Here is a 14,234-nt window from a genome sequence, read left to right on the forward strand (position 1 = left end):
TTTCTGATATACAGCGATACCAGTAATATCTGGTAAAAAAAAAAATGAACAAAATCGGAACTCACTCATTGTCTGATCTTCTGTACCCATTGACTCTACCATCCATTGTCTTCAGTTCATCTACCCGGTAAGTTGGAATGTTTCAGAATGCGAACAAAAGATTTGCAGTGCAGTCGCAAGAAAACGTGAATCTGGAAATATGTAGAAAAGAACAAGAAAAGTTTTGCATAGACTTGATTGAACTTGAACAATAAACAAACAATCAAACATCATATGTGCAGTTAACAGACTGCACAACTGACTAAGGTTTAACTTAGTAAAATCAGAATTTAATTAAAAAGTTGCAAATTTGTCAAGGGTACTTCTTTGTGTAGATGATGTATTACATAAATGGGAAGTTTTTTCTAACTTCTCTTTCGTTTCCCCTTGCATAGAGCTTTGTAAGCTGCACTGACAATTAAAAAAGTACAAGATATTAACAAAGTCCTCTAATAATCAACTGAAATCCAAGTTAACAAATAACAATCAATTTACACTCCAAAGTTTTTAATATTTCAAAATTCCATGCATGCAGAGATTTGACAGGAGAGCAGTTCAGCCCACCACCACCAGACAGGAGGCAAAACATGAACATTCTTTGGAGGTATGTCCATGGGGAGCTTATTTAGAAATATTTCACAATTATTTATCAACCTCTTGGAGACAATAAAACAAGCCACTCTTAAAGCAGCTTTTTCAGTCTGGTTTGAATTTTTTTTCCAAACATGAGTATTTCTTCTTGAAACTGAGATTGCAATTAATCAAAGTAAGACATCCTTCTAATTAAGTCAGTAATTAATGAATTTGATTTGTTCCTTAACATTTTGTCGGCCAGACACTTTCCACATAAGTATGAAACAAGTGTAAAAGAAAATATCAAACTCTACAACTTCTGATTCTGAAGATGAAACTTTGACTATACAAACTGTTGAATCACAAGATTTTGGAATGGGACTCGGCTATAGACTACCACTGAATTATTTATCAATTTCAACTCCAAAAAGCTGCTTTAATAAATGGCACTCCTCATCTTGAACAGCTTTTGTACATTCCAATACCCTATTACAGACTGGTATATATGTTTCATGTGTACAAATGGATACTGGTTCTATATACAGTGAACAAGAACTTTCCAAATGCCTAGTACAATCTGTGTATGGATTGGGTAGGCCTTTTATACAGTAATATGGATAAGGTGTTTTCAAAAACATTACAATTATAGACAGGTATTATGTCAAGGTATATGAAGTGTATGAATATGAACTTTACATACAGTATATACCTTATAACAGATTTGTATAAGGGTGGGTAATTCAGTTACCTGGGATTACTACAGAGGTACAGATTAGAGTAAGGCTCAAGATGCTATACACTCAGCTCGGTCATTCTTATGTAATAGGTCCCTGCAACAAAGCATGTTTGCACAGTAAATATAACAGGCTGGACTGAACAATATAACAGTGGTCAGATCTTTGCATTCAGCCAAGAAAGAGGTCACTTCTGTAGAAGCAGACTACAGTAAGCTGAGACATGCACAGTAACAATGGCAGTGCTACAGAACACTCCCATGGTATATATAAGTATACTGTTCTGTACTGTTATGTACAGTGCTGTAGTGTACACTGTTGTGCACCTACTGCACTGTACTTCAATGTAATATATACTGTACAATCCACCAGGTTTTCTATGACTGTGTCCTACCATAGTTAAAAGAGTTTCTGTGCATATATCAATAATATAAATTAGAAATTGGTCCCTAGACAGAGAGGGTCTACATTTACTCTGGTCTAATGTTGGGATGGTCCAATCCATTTTCATCCCAGAGTCCACACAATTGATTTTCATTCCTTTTTCCAAACAAAGCAGAAACATGGCCGTCGACATACTGTGTATTGCATGTACATATGCAACATAAGAAACACATAACACAAACCAGGTATGTGCATGACATGGCTGCTGCTGTGAAAGTTGTCCTCTGGCTACTTTTTTCAACAAATTATTGCCATAGCAACAAGTCCCCTGCTGACTATACATTTCAGATCATACCAACCCAATAAACTTGATACTTCCCCCAAGAGAGTTGGGATCCCAGGGTCAAAGTGAAATTGAAGAAGTCATTGCCTGTGGCTAGGGTAATTTATCCAAATGGTATAGAATTACTCTGGTCATGAAAATCTGTCAGAAAAGTATAGGACTATTGGTATAGTGCAGTAAGTACTACTACTTTGTACTGGTATCTGTCTAAGCCTATTGCAGCAGGAGTCACGCCCACTAGAATCCCCAGGATATCAGCAGAGTGCAAGAAATGAAAGGCTTCATGGGAATAACATTGTGAATGATGCAAACAAATATTTCAAAATTTAGGTCGAACTCTTAGATGATTCCAAAGTTTTTTGAAAAGTTTTTGTGTGTACCAACGAGAGACGACAGGAGAAATTTAAACCAATGTACAGTATGTTATGTCCTAGATATCTGGCCTACTAGGAGTTTTACACATAACTAATTGATGATGTGTTATTCTTATAATTTAAGTGATAACTAAGGTTTTAAAGTAATCGCTTGTAATCTTTGATCTGTTTTCATCCCATTATTATCGCATTGTCGCTTATTTTTCTTTCTAGGGAACCAGTCAATAACTGCCATCCAAACTTGAAGTTTAATTAAGGATGCCCGGATCTTATGAGGACAAACCTGGACTTTTATTTCAAAGCTGGTTTTCCAGCAAGTATAATAAAAAAGTGACTTATTTTTACTTTAAAAAGATTGGTTTTTTACTGTACATTTGAAAAGGTGAAAGAACTTAAGTTGTTTATCTGATGAGAAATTACTTAAAAACAAACAAAATCAAATCAAAAAATGAAATAAACAGTGCTCAGGTCAAGTATTGGTGAACCTGTAGAAGATATGGCCGAAAATCTCACAAGAACAAATAAAACGATTTCTGATGTTTTTACAGCTGACATTCTTATTCCACCCACTAGAACATACAGTATGTACAGTACAGTACAGTATTGGATTACAACAAGATAACAGGCTCACAGAAAGGGCTTTAACTAGCATAGCATACATAGTCTTTACCACAAGTTCTTTATATTTTCTTCAAAAGCAGAGGGCAAGACATGTTTGATTTGAATTTCAAGACAAACAAATTGGTTAATTTGGACTTTACTCTTTCTGATTGGTAATAATGAGTGCCTATCATTTATTAGACATTCCATTAGTAACAGGGTTGTAAACTATGTATACAATACAAATTAGATACCAAGGTTAGGAAAACACCATATACCTAAATGTGACTATATATTGGATTGCATCATCAGAATTGTTTATCTTGGCAGCATATGTAACAGTACCATGTTTGGTTTTGTAATGTTGATTTGAGGGAACTATATTTCCTCAAGAGAGTACGTACAGTAGCTTGAGATACTTATGGTAATATTCTTACATAATTATAGCAGGGAGTTGTTATGGTTCCATAACAACTCCCTGATTAAAGTAAGCAAAATACAATTGAATACACTGCATTTATATCCACACTGTTACTCAGAGAATGTTTTGAATTAAAGGACCAACCAGCATTCTTCCTGAATATGCAAATAAGTCAAATAATGGTCATCCAGATTCATACTTCAACAAGCATTCCACCTCAGATATAAAGCATTATACCTTAATGAGACATTAAATTATGTAATATTTCACTCCTTAATAATGACTAGGAATAATTTGGTACCCTCACCAGATCCTCTATAAAAGCAAATCTAGGAAACTCTGTATTACAGTCGTTAATATTCTAACATATATGCTTACGTAAGGCGATGACAAATGCAGATAGCTTTCAAGGGAATAATTTGTGTCAAAGCTCAAAGACTCTGAATTTCATCTCTTTTGAAATACTGCAACTCCAGTGTAGAAAAGGGTGATACACAATTGGACTTGCAGAGCATTTTGTGATATGATACCGGATAAACTATACATACATGAAGAGGTTCATGTGTTTGAAGAAAGAGAAAGTAGCACTGCTGTCCAGTCCCTGGCTTTAGGTGCCCCCTACCCCCCCCACCATAAAAGTAAAAAATCAAAAGTGGAATACACTGATCATGTCTATCATTTTCAAGACTATAACGAGTTTGCATTCACACCATTGCAAAGATAGAGAACACTGAACAATGTGTACTATCACTGTACAAAGAGAGATATACAGCAGCACTAGGGTACTTGTAATGATATATGCCTTCCCAGGTAAACCATCTCTTGCATGAACAAAGAGAACTAGTGATGAGTGTGATAATAGGAGTGCCAGAGATAGCCAACACCATGGTAATTTACATAATAGGCATTCTTCACATGAGGAAGATATTATATCTCCATCCACAGAGAAGGACAGTAAATCAGGCTAATCCACCAAGCAACACTAACCAGGAATAATAATAATAGTAATAAAAACACATTGACATAGGTACCTGGGCAATCTGAGAGTAAAGCAGGCTACAGCCTGCCTGGGTGAAAAACTGTGACCCAGTGACATTATGACTCTCTTCAACTTTTAGGAGGATTTCTTATCAATATTTGGACAGCTTTGCCCAAGCTGCCTAACTTTGGTTTATTACCTTCAAGAACATTAAAGCTCAGGTTCCAATGGTTCAAACACATACATTCTCATGTACAGGTTGTAAGCATATCAGGTATGTGGGGGATGCGATGAATTCAAGAAAGTAGATATACAAGAGGTGAATGGAAATTTAAAAGTTGTTAAATCAGCAAAAGCTTTGCCCAAGCTGCCAAACTTTGGTTTACTACCTTCAAGAACATTAAAGCTCAGGTTCCAATGGTTCAAACACATACATTCTCATGTACAGGTTGTAAGCATATCAGGTATGTGGGGGATGCGATGAATTCAAGAAAGTAGATATACAAGAGGTGAACGGAAATTTAAAAGATGTTAAATCAGCAAAAGTGTTTTTCTGTGTGATAGGAAACAAACTCTAAAACAGTGACAGTACAACAAACAGTGTTCTAATGTTTCTTCCAAAGCCTACAAGGTAGTAAAACTTTGAGAAGTTAAACCGACATTCACTGCCTTGACAATTTCACTGTACTACCTCCAGGTTTTATCATTTTCAAATAACAACCAACACCAACCCTATAAGTCTACAATATTTTCACAGCAGCTGTGCATGCCTTTGTAGGTCAAGCCTACTTAGTACATATGTTAAGCAATCAGTTGGTACAGGGAGTTGTTCCATAACAACTCCCCGAGTCCCTGGTTGGTGTTTCATTCCTTAACTTATACTGTAACCCTTCTAAAGTCCCTATAAATTCCCCCTGTTACACGCTCCATTAAGACTTATTCAATGCACTATTCTGCCATTCCAATGTGCCCTACCCAGCCAGTGCAATTTTGTAAATTCTCACCAGTTACATACAGTACAGCTCTTTCTACAAACTTTATGTCAAATCAGCAACCACCTATAGTGTACAGTCAGTATGCATTATTTCTCTATATAACATATGTTATACCCAGTACTTACAAATACAAACAAAAAGTGACATGTTATGTAGACATCATAGTCAACACTGTAAATTGTTTGACAAGGTTATAGAATATAGAGCTGTAAATATAAGATCTACAAGCAGAGCTGATTCAGTCTAAAGATTTAAGACAGGTCCTCTTGGGGGGGCTGGTTCAAATATAATCATTTCTTCATCAAAATTATCTGTCATGTTCATTGCTGGAGTTCTTGAACTCTGCATAACTCCTTGCACAGCTTCCTAATTAAGTTTCTCATAACATGGAACCTCACAGACAGGGAATGTTGTACCTTATAAATATGTCAGATATATATGTTCAAATAGTAAAATGCTTATAAGTTTGGTTTTTTTGGTCTGAGTCTTTTTTTTATACTTTTAAATGATGCTTCGCTGAAGTAAGCATTTCTTTATTTTGTATCAGTGTGTGACGGGGACACTTAATAAACCAATTCTACTACATCAGTTCAGGTTACATTTGAATATATACTATTTATGGGTTTTTTCGGAGAAATTATCCCATCTATAAGCAATTAGGCATCAGGAGACAAATCGTCATTTGCCAAAGGCTGCTACGACAAACTCAGTTAACAGACCATTGCAAACTCTGCTAATACAACAGAAAAATCAATTAGGAAGGATTAATTACAGCATGTGAATTATGACACAATATACATAGCTATACACACAATGGATTACAAAATGACATTTTTTTCAAGGGCAACTAGGTGTTGGAATTCCTCGCACATTTTGGTTAGCTGCTTTGTGTAGAATGTATCAAATTAACTGTATGGATTCAAAGCAAAAGAACTATTTTAAACAGAAACAGTAAGATGAAGGAAAGCATCAATCTGAGCAATCTATTGAAAAACTTAGAATCCAGAAGAATTCAAATAATCTACGAAATGTCAAAAACTATTTCTTGGGGGGAAGATCCTTTTACACCTTGCTTGACTTCAAAATGTGCATAAATGTTGAAACAACCAGAGTGAATTGTAATTCTCTTGATAATTCTGCCATTTGGCACTGCCACTGTGTGTTCTGTACAGCATTTCAAAATATCTCGGCTAAGAAGCTCAGACATAACTTTATTAAGAGAACTGAGTAACTGTTGTTCTACTGTTATACTTTGCCTGACCTAGAATGCCCAAATTTTATACCAGCATATCTTCCTTCCTTCCATCCTAGACTTGAGATACTTGCAATGATGGGTGGTATATACAGTTCTATACAATGAAACACTACATATAAAAAAAATAGTACTGTGAGGACATGCTGTATGACAATGGTTACCAAAAATTATGTAAAGGTGAAACTTCTCTGACTTGATGTTTTTCCACTATAAAGATGTCATCTACATGTACATCTTGCACAAAGTACCAATAGGTCATGTATGATGTAACTCATAGACCTCACAGTAACAACTAGGCAGGATCTTCTTCAAAGGTTAAATGACAAGTAACAGTAACTGTTACTGTTACTTGTCATTTAGCCTTTGAAGAAGACCCTGCTAGGATCGAAACGTCAGGCCAACTTACACAATCTCTTACACAGGCTCTCTAGTGGATGAGCAGTTTGCTAACAGTTTTATTTTATTTTAAGTTCTTATAATAAATAATAACATGGCTTAAAACAAGTTTTATGGTGACTTATTGCAATGTAAACATTCTGGTGTCCCTTTTACACATGAAACATACAATTTTCACGAAATTCAGGATTTCTGAGGATGTTATTTGCTCCTTTGCACTTTAAAGGTATTAACACATGTTAATTTTGAAGGTTCATATTAGATAAAACAAATTGAAAAGGGGAGTTTTATGATAAAAAGTGATTGATAGATTTTGGGGCTAAAATTATTTATGGAATGACCCATTTACCAAACAAACACTCAAAACTTCAATAATGCTTTCTTTACATTTGAACCAACAAAACAGAATAACAACTGCACTATTTTATAACTTAGTGAATCAATGAACCTTACTACAGCCACAGGGTCTAAACAGTAAACAACCGGTAATTTTTTAAGGTTCAATAATTGTTTCTATACATTTGAATAAAAAAACAGAGAAGATAATATCACGGCACTGAATTTGTTTCCAATTAGGTGATTCCCCTTTTGATCGGAAATAGTACAGTATGCCATTACGCAAAATGCTAAAAACGGAATAACAACTGCGCTATTTTCTAACTTTGTGAATCAATGAACCAACTACAGCCACAGGGTCTTAAAGCAGCATTTTGCATCTTTTTCTATGATTTTTCTCAACCTCACTGACTACACTATGCCATAACAACATACATAACTAGCTTATCTATTTAAATCTTAAGTCGAAAAATTTGCGAACTTTCAACTTTGTTTTTCTCCAAGATATTTTCTGTTGGGATCCCAATAAACCTCGCCCATAATATGAATATTTAAACACTACGAACGTCATTGACCAATACGTAATACAACACCATGCTTCATCTGTGTACAGTCTATATGGCAGTTGTAGCAGGGAGTTCCATAACAACTCCCTGGTTGTACCAACGCAAAGTCTTGAATCTATTTTTAGCAACGGCTCATAACTAAACCTGCTTCTCTGATTGGTTGAATTCAAACTAGTGGGTTTGGGGGAACTGTATGCGATTAATTTTAAGTGTGGAATATGTCGTGGACACTATTCTCATTATGTGCAAATATCCTTAATTACTCACCAATTAACGTTATTGAACTTGTTGGCAAGGAAAAACTTGGCTAATTCTTAGTTTGCTGTTTTTTGATTGATATATGTAAAAAACTTGATGGACATGTCAAAAAAGTAGAAAACGGCGACCAAACGAAAAATGCTGCTTTAAATAGCAAACAATCTGTAACTTTTAAAGGAGCATTTACAGTAGAAGAGACTAAAAAAAGTATTTCTCTGTATACAGTATAAACAGCATACATTGGATCAACACCACTTATTACTTTATTGTGCACCCGTTAAATAAAGCAGAGGGATATCAGCAGAGTGCCCATTCTTTTTCTGTATTACACTGCTGTGTGTGTGAGTCACGCTAAAAGTTCCTCAATTTTTTACAAACAATCCTGTAAATACTTTTGATAAATCCTGTAAATAACTGTAAATGCTATTTGATGACAAAAAATGGTTAGAAAAATTAAAGAATTTATATGCAGTACATTGGAATAAGCTATTCCATACATTATTTATACAAGATCCAAGCCCACCTATTATATTGGATTAAACAAGGTACATACTTTGCTAGCTAAGACTAAGAGTCACATTGGTACAATTTTCAAGAAATTCTTGAAAGACTTCTATAATGATTTCTATACATTTAAACAAAAGAAACAGAGAAGATAATATCAGGACACTGAATTTGTTCCAATTAGGTGATTCCCCTTTTGATCGGAAATAGTCTGGAATGCCATTACACACTATGCCAAAAATAGAAAGACAAGTTCTGGGCTACTTTCTAACTTACTGAATCGATGAACCTAACAACAGGCACAGGGTCTTAAACAGCAAACAATCTGTAACTTTTAAAGGAGCATTCACAGTAGAAGAGACTAACAAAATATTTCTCTGTATATGAACAGGCTACATTAGATCAACACCACTTATTACTTTATTGTGCACCTGTTAAGCAGAGAGAAATCAGCAGTGCGCCCATACTATTGCTGTAGTACACAGCGCTGTTTGTGAGTCACTCTAAAAGTTCCTCAATTTTTTTCAAACAATCCTGTAAATGCTTGTGATAAATTTAGAACATAACTGTTAATCCTGTAAATAACTGTAAATGCTATTTGATGACAAAAATGGTTAGAAAAATTGAGAAAAATTAAAGAATTTATGTGCAGTACATTGGAGTAAGCTATTCCTTACATTATATATACAAGATCCAAGCCCACTTGCTATATTGGATTAAACAAGGTACGTACTTGCTAGCTAAGAGTCACATGGAAATAATTTTCAAGAAATTCTTGAAAGACTTCTATAATGATTTCTATACATTTAAACAAAAGAAACAGAGAAGAAAATATCCTGGCACTGAAGTTTTTCAAAATTAGGTGATTCCCCTTTTGATTGGAAATAGTACGGTATGTCATTACACAATATGCCAAAAACAGAATAACAACTGCGTTATTTTCTAACTTAGTGAATCAATCAACCTAACTTCCGCCAGGGTCTTAAACAGTAAACAATCTGCAACTTTTAAAGGAGCATTCACAGTAGAAGAGACTAAAAAAAAATATTTCTCTGTATATAAACAGCCTAAATTGGATCAACACCACTTATTACTTTATTGTGCACCCGTTAAGCAGAGAGAAATCAGCAGTGCGCCCATACTATTGCTGTAGTACACTGATGTGTGTGTGAGTCACTCTAAAAGTGCCTCAAAGTTTTTCAAACAATCCTGTAAATGCTGTGATAAATCCTGTAAATAACTGTTAATCCTGTAAATAACTGTAAATGCTATTTGATGACAAAAATGGTTAGGAAAATTGAGAAATATCATAGAATTTGTGCAGTACATTGGCGAAAGCTATTCCATACATTACTGTATTTATACAAGATCTAAGCCCACTGCCCCACTTGCTATATTGGATTAAACAAGGTACGTACAGTACTTGCTAGCTAAGAGTCACAAGGGTTGTAATCAAATTGAAACTTGATATGCTGTTTGATGAACTTTTCTACTGTAGCCCTTTGAAAATATGGCAAATTTAGACTAGTTTTGCTTTAATAAAAGGAATATTAGTTAACGTTCCATTTTGATAAGTTTGTTTTTCAAGTCATCTATAAATTGCCAGCATTACAATGGTTTGCTGATCACAACTCGAATTTCCCCAAGAAGGCCCCACATTCTTAACCCAATAAATTTACTGTCATTGTCCTTAAAATATGCTTTAATATGATTGGCATACTTACTGAACAAATCCTACTCTGCCTACAATTACTGCAAAAGTTTATTTATTACTTGGTGTTCATTCAACTGCCCTATACACATCATGTGGTCTTATAGATGCAAAATAGTGCAAAATAGCTCAAAGGTGAAAAATTCTGGACCCTTCCTACGAAAGGAATGGGCATCATTGTATGGACCTATATAATTATGAGTTTCTCATATTAACAGACTTAACAATGCAGTAATTGGGTACATACAGATGACACACTCGAAAATGGACCGCTATGAAAGCTCTAGCTTTGGATAAAGACAAATGCTTTTCTAGTGCCTTGTCTGTTTATGCACAGAAGTATAAATTTATATATATTTATGTCTCTGTTGTACAGGCCTGCATGAAATCTTATCAATAACACTGTTCATGTCAACACCAGATAAATCAGAATGATAAAGAAAGAGGACAAGCAAAGACAAATAAGGTGGGGTGGGATGGCAGGTGGGTGGGTGGGTGGTGTGGCAATACCCAACATTAGGCACCATTTCACCAATTGCCCAGGAAAGCATTAATGCACTATGAACTACTATTGTATACACTACTCATGTAGTTCTGATTTGCAAAGCAGAAGTGAGTCTAAGAACTGGATTAGTCCGGTAGAAGAAATACTGGTTTTTCTTGCCATGCAAAGTTCAACTGACTTTCTTTTTTTTCCTTTCTGAAAACTACAAATCATTACCGGTGTTAATTAATTGCCAAGAAATTTGAAGCTTTACACTAAATGAAAAAAAAAGAAAAGAAAAAACAGGAAATGTTATTTGGCATTTGAGAGGCCACTTACTTCTCTGAGCAAGCTATTCCAATACTGCACATGTTTTGTGAAAAAATGTTCTTCTTTGAAAAACTTGGGAATTGTTCATGGCATGATATGTGATCACTTAGTTGTATGCCATAAATGTACACTAAGTATTCATATACACTATAGATCAGACTCACTGAATCTAGTTAAAGTATCAGAACAGCGAAGACACTAGATAAAAAATACAGTACTGTATGCTACCTTATTGGAAGCATAGTTTGTTACTACTTAAATTAATTACTGTTCAGTCACGACCAAAGATATATATTTGACTAAGACTAAGAGTGATCAAACAAATTGTAAGATTTGCGAGAAGAAGGCAAGCATACTTATCCAATACATATTAAGCTATTTTGTGCCTTACTATTATTTGCTCTCTTCCCTCTAACCTTTAACCCTCTCCCCTCCCCCATTACCCACCCCTTCACCTCCTCAACCCCCAGCACCTTCTTACATACATGTACCATAATCCATGTTCCATCTTTTGTTAAATGAACAAGATTTATTTTAACTTATATTTACCTAGAAGAAAAAAAAAGATCCTATCATTACCTTTAATATTAGCACCATAATACATTGTCATACATAGTAATAAATTAGGCCTAGCCTTTTGAAATTACATTCAGTAATGACATATATGAGAAACCATGACAAGTACCAGAACAAGGCATAATTGGCAATTCAGAGCAAATACCAATTTTTACATGTTGTTGTTGCTGAGGATATTGTGTATGCATTAATAAGACATTTTAAGATTAGAATGATAAACTACTTACTTTTTTGTTCCAAAACTATGATTTGTAACAATTTGCAGGCACTAGAGCTTTGGAAGAATAACCAACCACTGACTGAGTAAAAACTACTTTGATCTACCCACTCGCTACACTTGTTGTGAAATATTCCACATTCCACATTCCCACCCAATGAATCACTAAGTTAGCAATAGCCTGCTTGAACACACACACACACACACCAGCAAGGCTTACATAAATTTCACTGCCCATTTAATTCCTCAATAAAATTCTTACCACAAGTACTGTGGCACTATATCATGAATCTACCTAAGGTGGTTTGATACTAAATTCTTGCTATATTCCCTTCAAATATCCATCCCAAAACAAATCAAAAAAGGTAACAACTTACAATAAAAAATTCCAAAATAATATGTGATGTAATCCAGCGGGCCACGCACTGTAAAATTGTGCTAGTACTCTGTCTTGTGCGATGTTCAGCAGGCAGTCTCTAGCTCGTCATCTGGTAGTACGAGCCAGCTGGGAAACAGCCACACAAGCTATTGCTATGATTCAAAATGATTCAAACCAGGCTGTTTGAACACAATAGTGCGATAAAGCCTCCCATTATTTACATGGTGGGTTGAAACCATTCAGAAGGAGGGGGCTTTTAGATTTGCGTGGACGAGCTATGTGGGTGAACGAGTAACAATAGAGATGGTCTTTCTGTCAGTATTGTGCTGGACTGTGACACATGATGGGAGTAGAAGCATCGATAGGCTTAAATAAGCATTAGGGGTAGGTGGGTGTGTGGTCACGAAATGACTATTGTCAGAGACATGTCAATATAGGTTCAGCTATGTCTTTCAATTTCTGACTTTGTGAAGGCAGAATGCATACAAAACTTTCTGTGATTCAATCAAGGGTGTGATTCTTCTTTGTATCAAATTCTTGCTTTTTATTTATCCCAGTTATTGTTAACTTGAAAAGGAAGGAATATAATCACAATTAAATGAAGTTAGGGCATGAAGGGGAAGGTACATTCAGACAGACTCTCTATTCAGTGATTAACGAAGGTAAAAGAGAATACCAAATTTTATCAACCGCATCATTCAAGAGAAAATAAAAAGAAAGAAACGCCCATCAACCCCCCCCCCCCCCCAAAAAAAAAGAAGGTTAAAACAGGTTACAGGTTTCTGCTTAAAACATACCTCTAGTTTATAAATATACAGTCATTTTTAACAATAAACATAAAATACATCTGTTTATAATTTCTACTTGAAAGTATAGACAGTATTGAATTGAAAATAAACTTAGGGTCAAATAATGGCCAGTCATTTTCAGGTTTCTTGCAAAAGACCATTCGGTGTTTTATTTACCTGTAACTCATTCATTTGTATTGAAAACTTTTGAGATATATCTTAACTTGAACTTTGTGAGTTTTAATGCTAAATTTTTTTGAGACACTTGTGATGTGAATCACATTGAACTTTGATACATTATTTGGCATTCTTAAATATGGAGTCTAAGCAGAAAGACTATCATAGCTGTACATTAAACTCAAAATGAAAACATAAAAAGAACAAATATTTGATTACACAAGGAAAGACATTGACATTTAAAATTGTGTTAAGAATCTTCATGGAGATTAAACAGTACAGTAGCTCACCTACATGTGTATGTTATTTGATGGAAAGTGATGGGGATTTCATAAGTAGTATTTTGTTATTGGTCATGTGATGTTTATTAAATTTATGTAAACTAATCTGTGTAGATTACAGGGTCTCTGCCATCACCTTAATCAGAACTTTACTTTTCTTGTCTTTTATTCAAATTTTATTTATGAAACACAGGAAGGGATTTTTCTCCAAATAAAGAGGAAAACATGTGTTAAGATTGTGTCAATCTGCAGAATGTACTCTATAATGGGGTGCTGTCCAAAAGGAAATAATTACAACTTTTATACTGAAGGTAAAGGTTTGTTGTGCTAAAATGACCCCCACAAGTTAGATGGTAGAGTCCACATACCTAGCAGCACTCTTATCCCAGGTAAGTGGCTTGTGGTGTAGCTTGATCAACACCAATGACCTATGACCTGGAACCAGTAAATCTGTTAGGCTACCAATGACAGACACAACAGATGTGGATTTTTTTTTCAGTTCAACCATGGAGGTTTTACCTCCATGGTTCAACT

General features: G+C 34.9%; 2 protein-coding genes across 4 annotated transcripts in view; one reads left to right on the forward strand and one right to left on the reverse strand.

Annotated features, from left to right (window-relative positions):
- LOC139966575 (single-strand selective monofunctional uracil DNA glycosylase-like) overlaps nucleotides 1–14,234 on the forward strand; it is a 108,407-nt gene that overhangs the window by 72,744 nt on the left and 21,429 nt on the right. The window lies entirely within an intron of this gene.
- The window catches only part of LOC139966572 (tight junction protein ZO-1-like), a 58,797-nt gene that overhangs the window by 36,257 nt on the left and 8,306 nt on the right, over nucleotides 1–14,234 (reverse strand). Inside the window, exons 1-2 of one of the 3 annotated variants that reach the window (XM_071969747.1) lie at nucleotides 12,453–12,614; nucleotides 66–191 (exon numbers count right to left, since the gene is read on the reverse strand). In XM_071969747.1, the coding sequence (XP_071825848.1) occupies nucleotides 66–106 (41 nt within the window). In that variant the 5' untranslated portion in view covers nucleotides 107–191; nucleotides 12,453–12,614. Of the gene's footprint in view, nucleotides 1–65; nucleotides 192–12,085; nucleotides 12,239–12,452; nucleotides 12,615–14,234 lie in introns of those variants that run through there. The other 2 variants (XM_071969748.1, XM_071969745.1) reach the window with 2 other exon arrangements.

Source organism: Apostichopus japonicus, chromosome 4 (assembly GCF_037975245.1).
Source record: "Apostichopus japonicus isolate 1M-3 chromosome 4, ASM3797524v1, whole genome shotgun sequence".
In the NCBI taxonomy this organism is placed as follows: domain Eukaryota; kingdom Metazoa; phylum Echinodermata; class Holothuroidea; order Aspidochirotida; family Stichopodidae; genus Apostichopus; species Apostichopus japonicus.